This window comes from Periophthalmus magnuspinnatus, chromosome 19, assembly GCF_009829125.3.
Source record: "Periophthalmus magnuspinnatus isolate fPerMag1 chromosome 19, fPerMag1.2.pri, whole genome shotgun sequence".
In the NCBI taxonomy this organism is placed as follows: Eukaryota; Metazoa; Chordata; class Actinopteri; order Gobiiformes; family Gobiidae; genus Periophthalmus; species Periophthalmus magnuspinnatus.
In genome coordinates, this window is record NC_047144.1 from 15,983,815 (window position 1) to 16,005,208 (window position 21,394).

Below are 21,394 nucleotides of genomic sequence, written 5' to 3' on the forward strand. Positions count from 1 at the left end.
GACTAAAGCAGGACTAAAGCAGGACTAAAGCAGGACTAAACCAGGACTCAAACAGGACTAAAGCAGGACTAAAACAGGACTAAAGCAGGACTAAACCAGGACTCAAACAGGACTAAAGCAGGACTGAAGCAGGACTAAAGCAGGACTGAAGCAGGACTAAAGCAGGACTAAAACATGACTAAAGCAGGTTAAAACAGGACTAAAACAGGACTAAAGCAGAACTAAACCAGGACTGAAGCAGGACTAAAGCAGGACTGAAGCAGGACTAAAGCAGGACTAAAGCAGGACTAAACCAGGACTCAAACAGGACTAAAGCAGGACTAAAACAGGACTGAAGCAGGACTAAATCAGGACTGAAGCAGAACTAAACCAGGACTGAAGCAGGACTAAAGCAGGACTGAAGCAGGACTAAAGCAGGACTAAAGCAGGACTAAAGCAGGACTAAACCAGGACTCAAACAGGACTAAAGCAGGACTAAAACAGGACTAAAGCAGGACTAAACCAGGACTCAAACAGGACTAAAGCAGGACTAAAACAGGACTGAAGCAGGACTAAAGCAGGACTGAAGCAGGACTAAAGCAGGACTAAAGCAGGACTAAAGCAGGACTAAACCAGGACTCAAACAGGACTAAAGCAGGACTAAAACAGGACTAAAGCAGAACTAAAGCAGGACTGAAGCAGGACTAAAGCAGGACTGAAGCAGGACTAAAACATGACTAAAGCAGGTTAAAACAGGACTAAAGCAGAACTAAACCAGGACTGAAGCAGGACTAAAGCAGGACTAAAGCAGGACTAAACCAGGACTCAAACAGGACTAAAACAGGACTGAAGCAGGACTAAAACATGACTAAAGCAGGTTAAAACAGGACTAAAACAGGACTAAAGCAGAACTAAACCAGGACTGAAGCAGGACTAAAGCAGGACTGAAGCAGGACTAAAGCAGGACTAAAGCAGGACTAAACCAGGACTCAAACAGGACTAAAGCAGGACTAAAACAGGACTAAATCAGGACTAAAACAGGGGAATCAGCGTTTCAGTTTCATGCAGCTAAAACTTGGAACAATCTTCCTGAAGATGTGACACAGGCCTCTACTTTGACAATGTTTAAATCCAGGCTCCAAACGGTTCTGTTTAGCTGTGCATACGACTGAAAAGGTTTTATTCTGCCTCTGCTCTTTCAACGTTCATTTTATGATAATTATTTGTGATAATTTATGTTTTGATTTGTTGTATTGTGATTTTAATGTCATTCTTATTCTGTAAAGCACTTTGAGTTACTTTGTGTACCAATTGTGCAATACAAATAAAGTTGCCTTGCCTTGTCTTATCTTATAAACTGAACAATAGTTGGTGTGAAACTGAAATGGTTGACGATTGTTTTGCTATAATATGGTTCTGAATTTTTATAATTTTTATGGGAACTGGTAGAGCAACTTTTAAATCAGCCCTGTTGTGTATGTACGTGTGCAGTGTGCTCTTACAATTCGGGGTTTAAATGGGGGCTTGACCTTCCTCTGCTCCAATAGAACCCAGTCGATCTCTCTGAAGAACGGGTGAGTTTTGATGGCTTCCTCACAGCCCTGGGTCACCACACAACCCAGACGCTTCGCCGGGTTCTTGGTCATGAACTATGAAAGAAGAACACATGTTTATTAATGTTTAGATCATTTTTTAACCTAGCAGAAGCGTTATTGATACACATTAAAAGTCAAACGTTTGGGCACCCCCTCTCATTCGGTATTTTTTTCTTTATTTTTACTGCTTTCTACGTTTTAGATACAAACAGAAGACATCAAATATGTCTCTCTCTCTATATATATAGACAAATATATGAAGCAAGATATATGGAATATAAAGAAAAACAAAAAATATTTTATAGAGTTGTTTAAATCAGTCAGTCAGATCAACAAAATGGCATCTTAAAAATAAGCAATTAAAGATTAGTCAAACATAAATCACTCCAAATACAACTTCAGTGGCTCAATGAGAAGAAATGACAAGAACATCTTTAAAAGCTCTGAAAAGTGAATTTTGTAGAAAAGGTCTAATTTAACCTTTTTCCTTTACTACATAGTTCCATATGTATTTTACTTCATGTATTTGATGTCTTCTGTGTGTTTATAAAATGCAGAAAGTAGTAAAAAACTGGGTGTATCTAAACTTTTGACTGGTTGTGTATGAAGCAATCTCAAGACGTGTGCAGAAGTGAAACAGAGAACAGACCTCAGGCATTTTGTCCCACTCACAGGAAGGACAGGGACACCACACACTTGATCTTTTTACAGAAAGATTTCCCAGGACGACACAAACGTCACATGATAAAACGCTGTGTCATAATGAAAACAACAAGCTTTTACTCAGAGCAAAAATGACACAAAAATGACAAACACGTGGATTCAACCCTGTTTGTGAAGAACCACAGCAGCGGTTTATGCACTCCACAGTGTGAGGTGAAGACACAGACTGTACATGTAAATGGACATAGCTAACATGCCGCGTCGTTCCAAATAGCTGTTGTAAATGTGACCGTGCGTGAGAGAGGCTTGGGCCCTCGGTTTCTATTTCATTCGCAGAAAGTTAAAAGAGTTACCGCTCGGAGGATGGACACGGCCTCCTTGCTGAGCCACACGGGGTAGAGCACGTCGTCATGGAGAATGGACTCAAACAGGTCATCCTCGTTGTCCGCCTCGAAGGGAGGCTGTCCCGCCATCATCTCGTACATGAGCACGCCCAGAGCCCACCAGTCCACCGACGCTCCGTACTCCAGCTCCTGCAGGATCTGGACACAGAACAAACACGGATGATCAGGGAGGGAGAAAAAAACTGTGAAATCACCTCCACCTGTAACGTAAGCACTTCCTTCTCTAGTTTTATTTTCTTAATCAGTGATACTCGTAGGGTTCGTCACCGTTGCGTAGTCATTTTGGTACAATTGAAAAACAATCTGCTGCTCGCTTGTGTGATGTGCAGCTATCCATAGGGGGCGCCGACATCATGCGACATTTACATGAATATTGTGATTTAAAATGTATAAATTATAACATAATGATCCACAAGTTCCAGAGATTAGAGCACAAAAGGTCTGATGTAAACATCACAGTTGGACAGGTGCTTTACCTCGGGGGCGATGTAATCCGGGGTCCCACAGAAGGTGGTGGTGGTGACTCCGTTCATGATTCCTTCTTTGCACATCCCGAAATCGGCCAGTTTACAGTGACCCTCCGCGTCCAGCAGGATGTTGTCCAACTTCAAGTCCCTGACAAACAAACATAAGAATTCAGTTATTTTGCACTTGTCTTGTCAGTGATATGGTTGAGTCTCTGTCAGCACAAGCATGTGGTTTCAGCAGAGGTCAGACTTTGCAGGAAATGTTTGTGTTTTTGTTTCCGTTTTTTGTGAAAGGTCCCATATTACACTGTTTTCTGATCTATGTTATAACGTTGTTTCCTCATCACAAACAGACCTGGAGTTGTGTTTTGTTTCATTCACACATGTTTAACACACAAACCCTGCATATTTAGGCTTCTTCTCTTCTCTTAAACAGAAAACACTCTGGTCCACCTTGTGATGTCATGTGGTAATACAGGAAGTGCTAAGTCTCCTCCATAACGTCTCTTAAAGAACACTGTAGTCGAGTACTTTCGTCTGTATTTGAGTAATACTATTCTAATTCCACCAGTCAGTACACGTGTTTCACCTGTAGATGACGCCGTTGCGATGCAGAAACATGAGCGCGGAGGTGACTTCAGCGGCGTAGAAACGGGAGCGCGGCTCGTCAAACTTCCTGGACCTCTGGATCTGAAACATCAGGTCTCCTCCGTTCACGTACTCCATCACAAAGAACAGACGATCCTAAAGAGAGAGAGAGAGAGGGAGGGAGAGGGGGGGAGGGAGAGAGAGAGAGAGGAGAGAGAGAACAAAGGAGAGAGAGAGGGAGAAGGAGAGAGAGGGGAAAGAGGAAAGGGGGAGGAAGAGAGAGAGAGGGAGGGGGAAGAGGGAAGGGAGGAGAGAGAGAGAGGGAAGGGAGAAAGTGGGAGAGAGAGAGAAAGAAGGAGGGAGGGGGGAGGGAGAGAATGAGGGAGAGAGAGTGAAAAGGAGGGAGAGGGAATGGGGCGGGAGAGAACAAGGGAGAGAGAGGGGTGAGAGGGAAGTGGGGAGAAAGGGAGAGGGAGAGAGAAGGAGGGAGACAAGGGAAGGAGAGAAGAATGGATAGAGATAGAGAGAGAGAGGGGGAAGGGGGGGAGGGAGAGAGAGAAAGAAAGAAAGAAAGAAAGAGAAAAAGAGAGAGAGAAGGAGGGGGAAGGGGTGAGGGAGAGAGAGGGGGGGAAAGAGGAGAGAGAGGGGGGGGGAGAGGAGAGAGAGAGGGAGGGAAAGAGGGCGAGAGGGAGATGGAGGAGGGTGGAGAGAGGGAGAGAGAAAGGGAGAGAAGAGAGAGGGAGGGAGGGAGAGAAAGAGCCAGAGAAGGAGGGAATGGGAGAAAGGGAGGAAGTGAGAGAGAGCGAGGGAGTAACAGACAGAGGGAAGAAGAGGGAGGGAGAGAGAAAGAGTGAGAGGAAGGGACAGAAGGAGAGCAGGAGGAAGAGAGAGAAGCCCTTTGAGAAGATTGCTAATAGTCTCTCCTGGTTGACATGCTAAGGCTAATGCTAAGATGCTAGCATACCCGTGTCTGGAAGCAGCAGTAGAGTTGGGTGAGGTAGGGGTGTCTTCGAGCCAGGGCCAGGATGCGTTTCTCCGTCATGGTGCAGTCCACGTCATCGTCCTGGAGAATCACATCTTTCTTCAGGACTTTAACGGCGTAAACCTCCTCTGAGCCCTTCAGCTCTGCCAGCATCACCTGCACAAGACAACACCGACGTCACGTACAGCACAATGGAAATGTACAGTATTATTACGGCAAGGCAAGTTTATTTGTACAGTACAATTCAACATTAAAGATCCTGTATTACACAAAACGGACTCTTGTGAACTTTAAGCCAAGTTATGATGCTGTTAGGTCCTTAATAACAGACCTGGAGTAGTGTTTTGTTTCATTCACACATGTTTGAGTAACACTTTATTATTAGTCTGTAACATCTCCAAAGCTCAAAATGCTCTGTTCCACCTTGTGATGTCATGAAGTGGTAGTTTTCAAGTTAACAGCTCCTTTCACCTTTACTTCAGTAGAGATTCGCAGTCTGGCTACCACTGCTGCTAATACTACTACTGCTACTACTACTAGGGCTGGAATCATCCAAGTGATTCTAGTGAAGGTGCATGGAGTTTAAAAACACAACGGAGCACTTCCTGTATTACCACATGACATCACAAGGTGGAACAGTTGGACCTTTAAACATTAACATTAAAAGAAAAAAGAGGTTTTAGCTGACTCCACATGTTATTACTTTATTAAAGGTGTACTATGCAACTTTTCTGGAGGAGGGTGTGCCACCTGCTTGTCTCCATGGAGATGTAATTACTTTACCTGTAATGTTCCACAGCATGGCATTAAACCCATCTAACTTGCATTTGTTTCTTTACAGGTATTTTTACTGCTCAAAAATATCTTGAAAAAACATGCATTCTTACTGTGGTCGGGCTCGTCTCTCCACAGATCTGACCTTTAACTCTGACCGGTCGTGCCACCTGCTCGTCTCCACAGAGATTGTTAAGTTTGATGCCATACTGTAAAACATTCCAAGCAGGACAATAACATCTCCATGGAGACGAGCAGGTGGCAGACCCTCCACCAGAAAAGTTACACAGTACACCTTTAAACCCTCGTCTCTGTTATGTCATTAACGCTCCCGTTTACCTTTCCGAAGCTGCCTTTGCCCAGGACCTTGATGAAGTTGAAGTCTTTGAGCGTCCTGCGTTGGCTCTGTCCATTCTCCCGGCCCGCGGAGGAAGAGGAGGAGGTGGAGGAGGAAGAGGAGGAGGTGGAAGAGGCCGAAGAGGAGGAGTTCTGGGGGCCGCCCTGATCCAGAGACAGGACGTCCTGCAGCCGCTCCAGCTCAGTTAGATCTGTGGGGCAGAGAGCAAGTTTAAGGGCCCATGTTACACTGTTTTTGATCTCTGTTCTAATGTTGTTTCCTCATCACAAACAGACCTGGAGTTGTGTTTTCTTTCATTCACACATGTATCACACACAAACCCTGCATATTTAGGCCGAGTTCTTCTCTCAAACGGAAATCACTCTGTTCCACCTTGTGATGTCATCAATTGGTAATACAGGAAGCACTCTACTGTGTTTTTAAACTCCACACACCTTCACTAGAATCATTTGGATCATTTCCACTCAGGAATTGCCAATCTCTACTGAACTAAAGGTAAAAGGAGCTGTTAACTTGAAAACTACCACTTCATGACATCACAAGGTGGAACAGAGCGTTTTGACCTTTGGAGATGTACAGACTAATAATAAAGTGTTACTCAAACATGCGAATGAAACAAAACACAACTCCATGTATATTTTTGAGGAGGTAATTATAACACGACTTAAAACTCACAACAGAACATTTTGTGTAATCTAGGACCTTTAAACACTCACAACAATTCATACAGTTTCCGTTTTTGTGCTACTTCAGTGCCATCTAGTGGTTGTCACAAAGTACTGAAACTAACTTGTAGCACATTAGGAAATCTTTCTGAAAGACATACAAAAGTCTTCAACTGTGAATCTTATAGTTCAGGGGTAAATGCTTTATCTAATTTTGAAATCACAAAACAAAACACCTTAACAGCACAAAAACAATTGAAACTAACCATTTTCACTCTTCTTTTGACAAATAGCCTGATCGTAGCTAAAACAGTCAATAAACCAATTCAAAATCATAACATGTCATAGATACATGGATGGAGAAGCATTAGATTTGTCCTGTTTTGCTCATGAAGGCAGAAACTCAATGTTACTCCTTCTCAGTGGAAAAGTGTGAAGACGTGACTAACTGTGAGGAGCACATGGAGGTGGGCGGAAAGCTCCATGTGAACCAGGTTTTAACAACAATAGTGTCATCTGGGGTTAAGTTCACTTTCAAACTGGACGACATGTTCTTACGGGAGTAATTATCATCCGAACAACCACAGAACACTAATAAAACGGTGTACTTAAAGGAGAACTGACTATTCTGGTGGAAGGTCAGCCCCCTCGTCTCCTTGGTGATGGTCACGTGATCACATTTTTATATAGCGCTTTTCCACGTTCAAGTCTCTCAAAGGGCTTTACATCAAGGAACCGCTCACCCATTCACGCACACATTCACACACCAGTGTACGCAGACACTGAGGGTGAGGTGGGTTATGTGTCTTGCCCAAGGACACAACAACCGTCAACCTTCGGGTAACTGGGCAAACACTCAGGACGTTGTTGCTCTTCCACAGTGTGATGGTGTAAGTGTGGATTACGGTGTGGTTACCTTGTTGTGAGGGGGAGGTGGGCACGGCGGGGGGGCTGAAGTTACTGTCCTCTGTTTGGGAGAGCTCTGGAGGCGACTGGGGAGGGTCCTGCCCTGGGGTCAACTGCACAAACAAAAAAAACAACAACAACAACATGAGAAAGGCTTTTGTGATACAAGAGATCAGGAGAACAGCACAGCAGCTATAATCTCCTGTTATAGGCAACATTATGAGGACTTTTCCCATTCAGAAGATGTGATATTTTGTTTTAAACTGTTAATTGCTATGCTTTTTATTTAGTTTTTTTTTTTTAATCACTCACGGATAAACAGGAAGGCGTTTTCAATGGGAGAGTTAGCATTAGCGTTAGCATCAGAGCCTCATTAGAAAACAGTTAGTTTATTAATAAATGGTTGGATTAGCATAAACGCTAACAACCAGGTAATAAAAAATAAATCTTAAATCTAAATAATAGCAGATCACAAAAATTATATTGTCACAGTCCATCAGAAACGTGATAATATGTGCATGTATTTTTAATTTTATTTATTTCTTCTTATGTTTGTGATGAGGAAACAACATTATAACATAGATCAGTGAATAGTGTAATATGGGCCCTTTAAATGACACTTTGTTGTTCATACCTTCCTCCTGCGCTGGGCTGTGTTGGAGATCTTGTCGGGCGTCACTCCGAGGTCGGACAGGACTTTGGCGATGCCGCGAGCGTCCACGCCGCAGTTCGGAGCCACGTTGGTCTCGCAGCGCCGGTGCACGTTCATCTTACACACTGACGCCAACATAAGAACACATCGAGATTCAAAATGTGCGACCTACTCAAACTGTGATTTCAGGCAATTGATAAGATTTATTGATTAGATTTGTTCCATTGATTTTAATGACACTGTATTTCTGTATTTGAGGCATTCTGTTGATTAACCTCTAAGAAATGGCCTCAAGAGAAAGCACAATGTGTATCATGGTTTACTGGGACAAAATCAGATACGCAGATTCAATTAAATAAAGATACGGAACATTAATGAACTGAAGCCAAAGATAACAGAAGTCCCACCTGTCCCATGTTGATGTGCTTCGTACCACTAACAGAGCCCATGTACAGGTGGATTAAATGAGGTAAAAACTTTGGAAACCACTGACGACAATAGTAGGGATGGGACAATACACAGAAAGAAAGAAACAACTTATCCACAAGGGAGTCAACGGAGGGGACAAAGGGGTCTGTTGTCCAGAGCTCTAGGGTCTTACGGGCCCAGAATTGGACCCTCTTCCTATTAATTTGTATTACAGGGGGGGCAAAGTGAGGATTATTGCCCCAGACCCCTGAATTTCAGTTGACAGCCCTGCTCATGCATAATAATCTCTGTTAAAGTTATAATTATTCATATCTATAACAGCTTTATTCATTATCGTGATATAATCGTCCCATGGCTAGACAATAGAACAAGTCTGATGAACATATCTGATCAACTGTCTTTGTAATAAATGTTTTAAATGTTTTACTTTATAAACACTGTGCATTTACACCTCAGTCGTGTTGAGAGGTTGGACTGACCTTTGCACTGCAGGCCCTGCCTCATGAGCCCCCACAGCAGAGAGCCGCAGTGATCGCAGAACGTGGGAACCTTGTAATTATGAATGCTGAACTTGTGAGGCATGTTTACGCTGAACCGCTGCGAACCAACCTGCAGGGGGCGACACACAGTCAGAAAACTGTGACTGTGTGTACACTGTGCATTATGTCACAGGACAGAGGGAGAGAGGGACAGAGGAGGGGGAAGAGAGGAGAGGAGAGAGGGAGAGAGGAGGGGGAAGAGAGAAGAGGAGAGGAGAGAGGACAGAGGAGGTGGAAGAGAGGAAGGGAAAAAGGGAGAGAAGAGGGGGAAGAGAGGAGTGGAGAGAGGGAGAGAGGAGGGGGAAGAGAGAAGAGGAGAGGAGAGAGGACAGAGGAGGTGGAAGAGAGGAAGGGAAAAAGGGAGAGAAGAGGGGAGGGGAGAGGACAGAGGAGGGGGAAGAGAGGAAGGGAAAAAGGGAGAGAAGAGGAGAGGAGAGAGGGACAGAGGAGGGGGAAGAGAGAAACAGGGAGGAGAGAGGGACAGAGGAGGGGGAAGAGAGAAACAGGGAGGAGAGAGGGACAGAGGAGGGGGAAGAGAGAAGAGGGGAGGAGAGAGGACAGAAGAGGGGGAAGAGAGGAGGGGAGAGGGAGGAGAAGAGGGGGAAGAGAGAAGAGGGGAGGAGAGAGAACAGAGGAGGTGAAAGAGAGGAGGGGAGAGAGGGAGAGAGGAGGGGGAAGAGAGAAGAGGGGAGGAGAGAGGACAGAGGAGGAAAAAGAGGAGGGGAGAGAGGGAGAGAAGAGGAGGAAGAGAGAACAGGGAAGAAGAGAGGACAGAGGAGGAGAAAGAGAGGAGAGGAGGAGCGAGGACAGCGATGAGGGGAGAGGAGAAAGGAGGGGAGGGGATGGAGAGAGCAGAGAGGAGGAGAGAACAGAGAAGAGGGGAGAAGAGAGGAAGGAGGAGGAGAAAGAGAGGAGCGAGGACAGAGAGAGCAGAGAGGAGGGGAGGAGAGAGAAGAGGGGAGGGTAAGGAGAGAGGACAGAGAAGCCAGAGAGGAGGTGAGAGAGGTAGAGGGGGGAGGGATACAGGAGAGAGGAGGGGAAATAAAGGAGGGGAGGAGAGAGGAGGGGAGAGGGGAGATGGATGGGAGGAGAGAGAGATGGGAGAGTGGAGAGAGAGAAAGGGAGAAAGGAACAGCAGAGACAGGGAGAGAGGGAAAAGAGGAATGAGAGGAGGGGAGCAGAGATGAAAGAGAGATAGGAAGAAAGAGGGGAGTGGAGAGAGAGGGAGAGAAAGCGGGAGAGGAAGGGAGGGAGAGGGGAAGAGAGGAGGGGAGGAGAGATGGAAGAGAGGAGAGAGGGATGAGAGACTAAAGAAAGAGGGTAGAGAGAGGGAGAGGAGGAGAGGGAGTGGGGAAAGAGAGGAGGGGAGAAGAGATGGAAGAGAAGAGCGAGGGATGGGAGAGTGAAGAGAAAGGGAGAGAGGAGAGGGAGTGAGAGGGAGAGACAGAGGGAGAAGAGATCAGAGGGACGGGGCAGGAGAGAGGGGGAAAGGGGGACAGGAGAGGAAGAGAAAAAACAGGGACAGAGGGATGGAAGAGTAGGGAGACAAGGGGAGAGGGAAGAGAGGAGGGAGAGGGAGGGATAGAGGGAGGGCAGAGAGGAGGGAAATAACAGAGAGGAGAAAGTGGTGGGAGAGTGGAGAGAATAAAGAGAGGTAAAGAGGAGAGAAAGAGAGTGGGAGAGAAGAGGGGACAGAGAGGGCAGAGCGGAGCGAGGGATCAGAGAGAGTAGAGAGGAGGGAAACAGAAGAAGAGAGGGCAGAGAGTCGACAGAGAGAGGGAAAGAGGAGAGGGGTGGAAGGAAGAGAGAGATGAGATGGATGGGAGAGTGGAGAGGAGAGGAGGAGAGGAGAGAGAAGGCAGAGAGGAGAGAAGGGAGAAAACAAGAGGAGACTAGAAAGAGAGTGAAGAAAGAGTGAGAAAGAGAGAGGGACGGGGAGGAGAAAGAGAGAGAGGGGCAGGAAAGTTGGGGAGAGAGAGGAACAAGAGAGGAAGGGAGAGGAGAGAGAGGTAGACAGAGAGAGGAAAGAGGGATGAGAGGAAAGCAAGAGGGAGGAGAAGGGACAGAAAGTTAGGAGAAGAAATACAAGAGTGAGAAAGTAGGAAGCGGGCAGGGTAGAGATGGATGGAGAGAATAGACAGACAGATAGAGAGAGGGAGAAGGAGGAGGAGAGACGTTACCTCCTCCGGTGTGTCCTCCTGTTTCTTCATTCCAGCACATTTGGTGATGATGAGCTCGTGACAGCGTTTATGGACCACACAGGTGCAAACTGCAGGTAAAGAACAACATTTTAAAAACACAAAGACTCGATGTGTTTCCTCCATCTTTGACCCTTATTTTACATGAATATTTATACTAATATCACTCATAATGTGATTTTTGGTTCTTAAAAATGCTCGAGAGACAGATACTCACCCTGACACTGATATCCCTGCTTCCCCAAAACGCCCCTGGAACAGAAAACACAAAAAGCATTAGCAAAAGATACTTAACATGCAAAAGTACTAAAACAGGAAAGGAAATAGGACTGGTTCAAATATGTGTAGCGAAGTCTAAAGCCATAATAATAATCATTACAATTTCAAATACATAAAATAAATGGGCTTTTGCATAAACTTTTAAATACAATAATAAAACTGTGAGGTCAGCAGTTACGTAATTACACAAAAAGGCCCATATGGGTTTTTGATCATCGATAATTGAAACTGAGCCGTGATATAGACATGATTTTTATCCCTAAATTATATGAAATGAAACTATTGAGGTAAATGGTGCGGTATACTTAAAGGTGATCTATGTAACATTCCTTGTCTCCCTGGTGACGGTCACATGGTCACATTTTCATACAGCGCTTTTTCACCTTCAAGCACTTTACAACAAGGAACCACTCACACATTCACACACACATTCATACACCAGTGCGCACAGACACTGGGGGTGAAGTGGGTGAAGTGTCTTGCCCGAGGACACAACAACAGCATTCATCTATGGGAGCTGAAATCGCACAGCCAACTCTACCAACTGAACTACTGTTGATATTAGCTTTAGGGCGTGTTCATACTTACACATAGACCTCCTCAAAACTGGGACTAAACTGGGCCTAATTTGGGAACTAGTCCAGAACTAAACCAGGACTAGAACAGGACCAAACCAGGTCTAGAATCTGGACTAAACCAGGTTCAAACTGTTTACAGTTCAAACAAGTGTGAACCGTAGACTGTACATATAAATGGACATAGCTAACCTGCTCGCTGCTATGTTCCAAATATGGGCATGGGCTTCCGGCTCTATCGACTCTGGCTCCAATTCACTTTCTATTGAAAAACTGCGGCCCCTCTCTCTGTAACTGCTGCTGTCAGACTCGTCATTTTGGTCTTAAAATGTTCGTATTAACCTGCCCCGCTAGCATAAGCAACCGGTTTGATTGACAGTGTTGCTAATCACCTGCTCTCTGCTAAACCAGTGGTGCGGCCTTGAACAGCCTCGCTCCGGATTGGCTCTTTGGTTGCTATGATACTCGCGGTCAGAATTCCAAATATGGAGCCCGTTCTTTATACTGTCGATGTTGTGAACCCACCCTTAGCATCAATTAGTATCTAGATAATCGTTTTTTTGTCCTAGTTTTTTTTTCCTCTTGATCGCCACTAGATGCCACTCACTGTCCCATCAAATAAAAGTTAAATAGTAGTTGTTGCACTGACCAGATGAAGTCCCTGCAGTGGGAGCAGTATGTCGGCTGGCGCAGGTACGTGGCCATAAACTTGTGCCCGTTGACCTGATGGACCCGCCTCCGCACTGCCCCCTGGCGTCTGCGCGGGCCGATGCGCTCTCGAAACACACGCTCCTCATTGTCATTGGTCCCCGAGGCTGAGGGAGGAGAAGAAAAATATATATCAGTCATTCAAAAATATAACAGATTAAAATTATACAACTGAGGAAGTAGTATAAAAGTCAAAATCACAGGAGCTTTTGTAAATAGAGTGCATATATTTTCAAGTATTTGTAGTAGTAGTAGTAGTAAAAGTACTAGTAGAAATAGTACTAGTAATAGTAGTAAGACACAATTTTAGATATGCAGAAGTTGTCATGAGAAGTTTATCAATTGCAGTAGTAGTAGTAATAGTAGTAGTAGTAGTAGTAGTAGTAGTAGTAGTAGTAGTAGTAGTAGTAGTAGTAGTAGTAGAAGTTGCAGCTAAAGCATGTAGTAGTAGTGTATTCAGCATTGTAAAAAGTATAAGTAGTAGTAATAATTTTAAATATGTAATTTTAAACACAATTTTAAATATGCAAATATCTTAGTATCATGAAAACTATATCAATTGTAGTAGTTGTAGTATTAGTAATAGTAGTAATAATAACATTAGTAGAAGTAGTAGCAGCAGTAGTAGTAGCAAAGTAGTAATAGTAGAAGTAGTAGTAGTAATAATAGTAATTTTCTGGACACAATTTTAGATGAGCAAACATTGTCTTGGCATCATGAGAAGTATATCAATTGTAGTAATAGCAGTAGTAGTAGTAGTAGTAGTAGTAGTAGTAGTAGTAGTAGCAGAAGTTGCAGCTAAAGCAGGTAGTAGTAGTGTATTCAGCATTATAAAAAGTAGAAGTAGTAGTAGTCATAGTATTAGTAGAAGTAGTAGTAATAGTAATAATTTTCTGGGTAAAGTTTTAGATACGCAGTAGTTGTATTAGTATCATGAGACGTATATCAATTGTAGTAGTCCATTTATCATAATTTGATTCATGGTTGAATATTTTTATGCAGAAAACACATAAACAGAACACAACATGACCTTTATATCAGTGCTAGTATCAGAGAGCAAAGAGACAACTATTGTTTTGTGTTGAAAATCTTCTATCGGGGCTAGATTAACCACAATCGAATCAAAATGACTATTTGAATGGCCACAATCAGCGAGTCTCAAAGGCTCTGGACAAACATGTTTATACATCTGATACTTGCATTAGGACCAGTCTGTCAGGTCATATGACTCTGTGGGTCCAAATATTTAAATAAATGACTATAAGTGTTCAGCTCTACTCCGTTATATAAAAAAAACTGAACCAAAATCGAGTTTGACTTTTAAATATAGTGACCATAGACACTATATATAAATGAACATAGCTAACCTGCTAGCCGCCGCGTTTCAGATAGGAAGTGATCATGTGCGCACTTCCAGCTCCATCAACTCCAATTCACTTTCTATTGAAAAACTGTGTCCCCTCTCTCTGTAACTGCTGCTGTCAGACTCGTCATTTTGGTCTTAAAATGTTTGTATTAACCCGCTCTACATGATCCTGGTGTTTTTATTTCATTATTTTGTCTGCGATTCAAGATATGAACATTAATAACAGACAAATCAGGGATTACACCTATAAGGACAAATGGTACACATGGTCTTTCACCTCCGTCTCCTCCTCTTACTCTACGTTTTAATTCAATTCTGTCGCTCCTTTCTTTTCTCCCTCCTCTCTCTTTCCTTCATCTCTCTCCTTCTAATTTCAACCTCTCTCTTCTCTCTCCATATCTTCCCTCGTTTTCTCTCTCTTTTCCTCTTTTCTTGCACTACTCTCTCACTTTTCATTTCCCTACTCTCTCTCTTTGTTTCACCCCTCTCTCCTTCTCTTACTCTCTGTATAATTTCAATTTCGTTCTCTATCACTCCTTCGTTCCTTTCTCTCCTCTCCCTATCGTAACATTCCAGATAAATATTCCTAATCTAATCCCTTGTTCACGATTCCGGCTCATTCCGACACAAAGCGTCAGATTTCCTGGAGGCTGGAACAGGGACCCAGCAGCAGCACAGACGGGTTTATTTATACCTGTGAGTGGGCTCTAAACGCAATCCGACATATTCAAACCCTCCTCCTCCTCTTCCTCACGACAAGAAGAAGTAGAGAAGAAGAGGAAGAAGAATCCACCACAGAGACCAAGAGAACCACCTCCACACGGCCCCCGCACACTTCCACTCTGTGTTAGCCCGTCCTGCCTCCTCTCCTCCTCTTATTCTCTCTATAATTTCAATTCTCTGTCGTGTCGTGTTTCTTTCTATAGCGCTCCTTCGTTCCTTTCTCTCTTCTGCTGTATCCCTTTCTTTTTATTCTCCTTTTCTTTTTGTTTACTCTTTCACCTCTCTCCTCCTCTCAATAATTTCAATTCTCTGTCGTGTTTCTTTCTCTAGCGCTCCGTTCCTTTCTCTCTTCTCTCTCCCCATTTTCTTTCTCATGTATCCCTTTCTTCTTATTCTCCTTTTCTTTTTCTCTACTCTCTCTTTCCCCTTTTCCCTTCTTTCCCTTTCTCTACTCTTTCACCTCCCTTTTTTCCTCTTACTCTCTCTATAATTTCATTTCGGTCTTTTCTTTCTCTTACTCCTTTCTGTTCTCCCTCCTTCTCTCCTATCCTTCCATCTTTATCTTGTTTATATATTTCTCTTTCCTTACTCTCTCTCTCTATCTAAGCTAATTTCAATCTCTCTCTTTTTTCTCCATGCCTTACCTCGCTTTCTCTCTCTGTCACCTCTCTCTCCTCCTCTTTACTCTCCTCTTACTTCTCTTCTCTTCCGTCTTCTCAGTCTCTCGTGCCTCCATCTATTTCATCTCTCTCCGTATTCTCTCACTCTTTTCTTTCTAATCTTATTTCTCTCTCTATCCCTCCTTTTCACACTCTCTCTATCACTAATTTCATTTGCTCTGTCTCTTTACTGACTTCACTTCTTGCCTTTTCTCTTTCTCTCTCATCCCCCTTTCCTCCCTCTCTCTTTCCTCCATCTCTCACCTCTAATTTCTCATTTTTCCTCCCTCCTCCACTCTCTCACTTTCTAATTTGATTTCTGTGTCAATGCTCTCTCTTTTCTTCATCCCTCTTTCTCTTTCCATCTATTTCACACTTTCTGCTCTATGTCCGCCCCCTCCTCTTTTCTCTCCTCTCTCTCTCTAATTCAATCTCATCTTTTTCTCTTGCTTTCCCCCCTCTAGCTATATTATCTCCCTCTACTCCCTCTCTCCCTCCTTCTCTCATCCTCTTCTCTTTCTCCCCCTTCTCCCTCTCAACCTCATCACTCTCTTTCCTTCATCCCTCTCTTTCCATCTCTTTCACGCTCTCTGCTCTATGTCCACCCCCTCCTCTTTTCTAATTCAATCTACTTTTTATCTTGCTTTCCCCCTCTCTTGGGACATGATCTCCCTCTACTTTTCCTCTCCTCCTCTGCTCTCTTCCTCCCTCCTCCTCTCTTTCTCCCCCCCTCCTTCTCTGCTTCCTCGTTCTTCCTCTCCTCTCTCCTCCTCTTTCTTTCTCTCATCCACCTCTCTTGCTCTCCTCCTCTCCTCTCTTTCTCTCCTCCCTCTGCCTTTCTCTACTCTCCTCCCTCTCTCTTTCCTCCTCTCCTCCTCCCCCTCTCCTCATCTCTCTTTCTCTCCTCCTTCCTCTCTCTCCAACTCTCCTCCCTCTCAACCTTTCCCTTTCTCTCCTCTCCCCTCTCTCTTCCCTCTCCTCCTCTCACCCCTCTCTCTTCCCTCTCCTCCTCTCTCTCTCTTCCCTCTCCTCCTCTCTCCCCCCTCTCTCTTCCCTCTCCTCCTCTCTCCCCCCTCTCTCTTCCCTCTCCTCCTCTCTACCCTCTCTCCTTCTCTCTCCCCTCTCCTCCTCTCCCCCCTCTCCTCCTCTCTCCCCCCCTCCTCCTCTCTCCCGTCTCTCCCCTCTCTCTCCCTCTCCTCCTCTCCTCTCTTCCCTCTCTCCTGTCTTCCTCTCTCTCTCCAGGGTAAGTCAGATGTACTTACAGAAGAGGTAGAGTTAGATTAAAACCGACTGTCAGGGGACGAAGTGTGAAAACGAAGAGCAAGATTCAAAAGAGAGGGAGAGAGAGAATACACAGGGAAGTAGTAGTAACAGTAGTAGTAGTAGTAGTAGTAGTAGTAGTAGTAGTAGTAGTACTGTAGTAGTAGTGACAGTAGAAGTAGTATTGTGGCAGCAGTAGTAGTAACAGTATCAGGAGCAGCAGAGTCACTCAAACATGTGTGAATGAAACAAAACACAACTCCAGGTGCGTTTTTGAGGCGGTAACAACATTATAACACAACTTAACGCTCACAGGAGTCCATTTTGTGTAATATTGAACCTTTAACACTCCCACAGTTACATTTTGTGCCATGTTTGAGTTATTTCGTGTAAAAAACGGAGCCTAAAACGGGAGCGTCGTTCTGCAGAGTGTGATTTGGACCCGAGGAAGCTGCTAAACACTCCATTACTGAGATCACTTTGTTTTACATAATACATGATCCATCTGTCCCCAGGCTCTGAGCGCACGAGCAGCGAGCGGGGGACGGGGTGGGGCGGGGCCAGCGAGCGTGAGGCGTGGAGAGGAGCGAGAGAGAGAGGAGGGAGGGGTGTCGCCATGGAAACTGACGCCCTCTGGACCTGTGCATTGGACACTAGCGTACACAATGTTGTTTTGAAGACAGGTAAGATTTGAGTAATGGAGATAATGTTTACTACTGAATAAAACATCAAATTGAAATAAAAAACTGCTGATTACAAATAGAAACGGAACAAACTAAAGCTGGAATGTCTGAAACAATTATATAAAGTGACATCTCTGCATTTATGGAGGCAATTTCACAGTTTGAACCAAACACACAAAAAGGCACATTTTAGCATTTCTGTTGAGTTGCCAGATATAATTCTCGAAACGCAGACATGGAGAAAACATAAAAATTAAACACGGACAAAAACAGCTGGGATTTGAACCAATGGCGTTCTAGCTGTGAGGAGATATTGCTAACCACTCGGCCACTGTGCCACCTCAGCATCTCTCTTCTGTTCTCTTGTTTTGGTTTCAGTTTCAAATCAATGTGTTATCTATCGGGTCTTACTTACAGATCATATCAAATGCATTACTCAGGCTTTTTCAGTTGCATTACACAAAGTATTTACCTCTGACCATGGATCTATAAGCGTTGGATAAGACGCGACTAGTGGCCGCTCCAGGTACTGCAGCTCCAGCCCAAACAGGATTCTCCCATAGAGCACAATTTATGTGAATTCAAACTGCCCATGTTCTGACAGGGCATCCGGCTTTTCATAAAGGTCGTGTTTTGTAGGGTTCATTGCCATTTTGAAGTGCCTAAAACTAATAGTAATAGTAGTAATATTAGGTGAAGTTGTTGTAATAGTAGTAGTAGTAGCATTTTTGGGGAAGTACTAGGTTACATTGAAAACTAAACACGGTAGTAGTAGCAGGACTACTGGTAGTAGTAATAGCAGCAAAGTAACAGCAGTAGTAGTAGCAGTAGGACTAGTATTAGTAGTAATAATAGTATTGTAGGAGGGCTGTTTTTTACTTAGCCTTTCGTACTTGTCTTGTATTTCTGACTAAAGCCAGGGAGGGATTCAGTACTTTGTCCTGGTTATGTATTGATGAGTAAGTACTTAAAGTACTTACGCCGTCTCTGAATGAGCCACAGTATTTCTGATCTGACTGTAGAAATACTGTAGTAATTATAGTAGTATGTATAAGTATAGTAGTAGTACAAAAATGAGGTAGTATTTGACAGTGTAGGACCCAAAAAGCAGGTATAAGTAATAATAATGCCTTACACTTGTAATGCCTCTCAAAGCTCTACACTATTGTCATTATTCATTCATAAAAAAATGTAGTGAAGTAGAAAGTAAAAATTATCCACTTAAAAATGTATTTACAGATATCTTAAAGTACAGTACTTTACTACTTTTACTTAGTTATATTCCACTACTATATTATTTTCTTCCATCAGGCAAATTAATCTAAAAATGTATAAACTAGCAAATAAAACTGTATTTTAAAGGATTAGAAAAAAATCCTTGGTAGTAGTAAACGTAGTAGTAAAAGTAGAAGAAGCAGTAGTAGTAGTAGTAGTAGTAGTAGCCTCCTTAGGTATTAGTATCAACAGTACAGAGTACACGTCTCTACCCGAACACAAAATGAATCTTAAAGTAAACAAAAGTGAGTCTAAGTCTACAGATGGAGGGATTAAAGCCAGATTACGTCTTATTTCATTTCCTGAATCCGACAGATGCAGGAGCGAAGGCCTCGTCCTGCTTGACGCCAGCAAAAATACATGCTAAAAATACCACCTTCACAATCTTCAGACTGCTCCCTGTGAGCGTAGCATTTATTCCTCACTATTAGCATACATAAGCAGGGCTGAACTCTGCACAGGAAGTTCAAACATGGGCGGCTTGTGGGTCATAAGGTCGCCCAGGGAATCAACCAATCACGGTGGAGCTGGGGACGGGACGTTTGGAGTAATGCTGATGATCTATTTTAAGATGGAACTCCCTCACTGCAAAAGGAATAACAAAAAGGAACCAATGCTGTTTGTTTATAGGAAATAGATTTACATCATATACACGAGATACACAGCGCCCCTTATCTGCAATAAAATACAAAGAGGAGGTAGGACAGATAAGAGCTAAAATAAGACTAAACCAGGACTAAACCAGGACTAAATGAGGACTAAAACAAGACTAAACCAGAACTAAACCAGGTCTAAACTAGGACTAAACCAGGGCTAAACCAGGACTAAAACAAGACTAAACCGGGACTAAACCAGGACTAAACCAGGACTAAACCAGCTCTAAACCAGGACTAAACCAGGACTAAACCAGGGCTAAGCCAGGTCTAAACCAGGTCTAAACCAGGACTAAACCAGGACTAAACCAGGACTAAACCAGGTCTAAACCAGGGCTAAACTAGGATTAAAACAAGACTAAACCAGGACTAAAACAAGACTAAACCAGCTCTAAACCAGGACTAAACCAGGGCTAAACCAGGTCTACACCAGGACTAAACCAGGACTAAACCAGCTCTAAACCCGGGCTAAACCAGGACTAAAACAAGACTAAACCAGAACTAAACCAGGGCTAAAACAAGACTAAACCAAGACTAAACCAGGACTAAACCAGGACTAAACCAAGACTAAACCAGGACTAAACCAGCTCTAAACCAGGACTAAACCAGGGCTAAACCAGGGCTAAACCAGGTCTAAACCAGGACTAAACCAGGGCTAAACCAGGGCTAAACCAGGTCTAAACCAGGACTAAACCAGGACTAAAACAAGACTAAACCAGGACTAAAACAAGACTAAATCGGGACTGAACCAGGACTAAAACAAGACTAAACCAGGACTAAACCAGAACTAAACAAGGCTAAACCAGGACTAAAACAAGACTAAATCGGGACTAAACCAGGACTAAAACAAGACTAAATCGGGACTAAACCAGGACTAAAACAAGACTAAACCAGGACTAAAACAAGGCTAAACCAGGACTAAACCATGACTAAAACAAGGCTAAACCAGGACTAAAACAAGACTAAACTAGGACTAAACCAGGTCTAAACCAGGACTAAACCAGGAGGACTAAACCGTGACTAAAACAAGACTAAACCAGATCTAAGCAAGGGCTAAACCAGGACTAAACCAGTACTAAACCAGGGCTTAACTAGGACTAAACCAGGTCTAAACCAGGACTACAACAAGACTAATCCAGCACTAAACCAGGACTAAACCAGGACTAAACTAGGACTAAACTAGGTCTAAACCAGGACCAAACCAGGACTAAAACAAGCCTAAACCAGGGCTAAACTAGGAATGAACTAGGACTAAACAAGTTCTAAACCAGGACTAAAACAAGACTAGAAAGGGAGAGAGTAAAGAGGGAGAGGAGGAGAGAGGGAGTAAGAGGAGAGGGAAGAGAGGAAGGGGGTAGGGTGAGAAAAAGAGGAGGAGGAGAGGGCAGGAGAGAGAAAAAGGAGGAGAAAAAAAGCTTTATATATTTGCGTTATATTTATTTTCTTGCAATATCGATTATAGCTTTGGGCAACCCTGCACTATCGATATTTCTGCGATATATTGTGAGCCCTAGAGACACAGTACAGCTCGTATTCGCCCTGATAATGTACATTCCCTGCCTCCTCTTCATCGCTGTGGGGCCTCTTCATCCTCCTCCTCTTCCTCTTCACATTGACGGAGCACGAGCCCAGAGAAAAGCTGCCGGCATGTCTATTTATATCCAAGTGTGAAGGTACGCAGGTGCAGGGAAAGTCTCATATCACAGACTCCCATAAGGCCGGCCACAGGACAACAATTAAAGCAACAGTATGGAATATTTTGGTCATGGTTAAGTGTTTTACCCAAAGATACAACGACAGCATTCATCTGTGGGAGCTGGAATCAAACCGCTAACCTGTGGGTGAGTGGATCTGACCGCTCACCCGATGATGTTTATGTCAAGATCAGGATTCAAACCAGCAACCTTCGGATCAGTGGGCAAACGCTCTACCAACTGAGCCACTTTTGATTTAAAATTCTATAAACGTGATCTATCCCTGTCCCCAGATACGAGGTAGATATGTTCAACTCAAT

The 21,394-nt window shown here is 43.7% G+C and overlaps 1 protein-coding gene across 1 annotated transcript in view; it reads right to left on the minus strand.

Annotated features, from left to right (window-relative positions):
- prkcea (protein kinase C, epsilon a) overlaps positions 1 to 21,394 on the minus strand; it is a 62,217-nt gene that overhangs the window by 5,241 nt on the left and 35,582 nt on the right. Inside the window, exons 3-14 of the mRNA XM_033985370.2 lie at positions 12,703 to 12,868; positions 11,417 to 11,451; positions 11,182 to 11,270; positions 8,942 to 9,071; positions 8,016 to 8,158; positions 7,392 to 7,494; positions 5,792 to 6,000; positions 4,661 to 4,834; positions 3,698 to 3,852; positions 3,118 to 3,256; positions 2,591 to 2,779; positions 1,482 to 1,628 (exon numbers count right to left, since the gene is read on the minus strand). Of these exons, the coding sequence (XP_033841261.1) occupies positions 1,482 to 1,628; positions 2,591 to 2,779; positions 3,118 to 3,256; positions 3,698 to 3,852; positions 4,661 to 4,834; positions 5,792 to 6,000; positions 7,392 to 7,494; positions 8,016 to 8,158; positions 8,942 to 9,071; positions 11,182 to 11,270; positions 11,417 to 11,451; positions 12,703 to 12,868 (1,679 nt within the window). The remainder of the gene's footprint in view (positions 1 to 1,481; positions 1,629 to 2,590; positions 2,780 to 3,117; positions 3,257 to 3,697; positions 3,853 to 4,660; positions 4,835 to 5,791; positions 6,001 to 7,391; positions 7,495 to 8,015; positions 8,159 to 8,941; positions 9,072 to 11,181; positions 11,271 to 11,416; positions 11,452 to 12,702; positions 12,869 to 21,394) is intronic.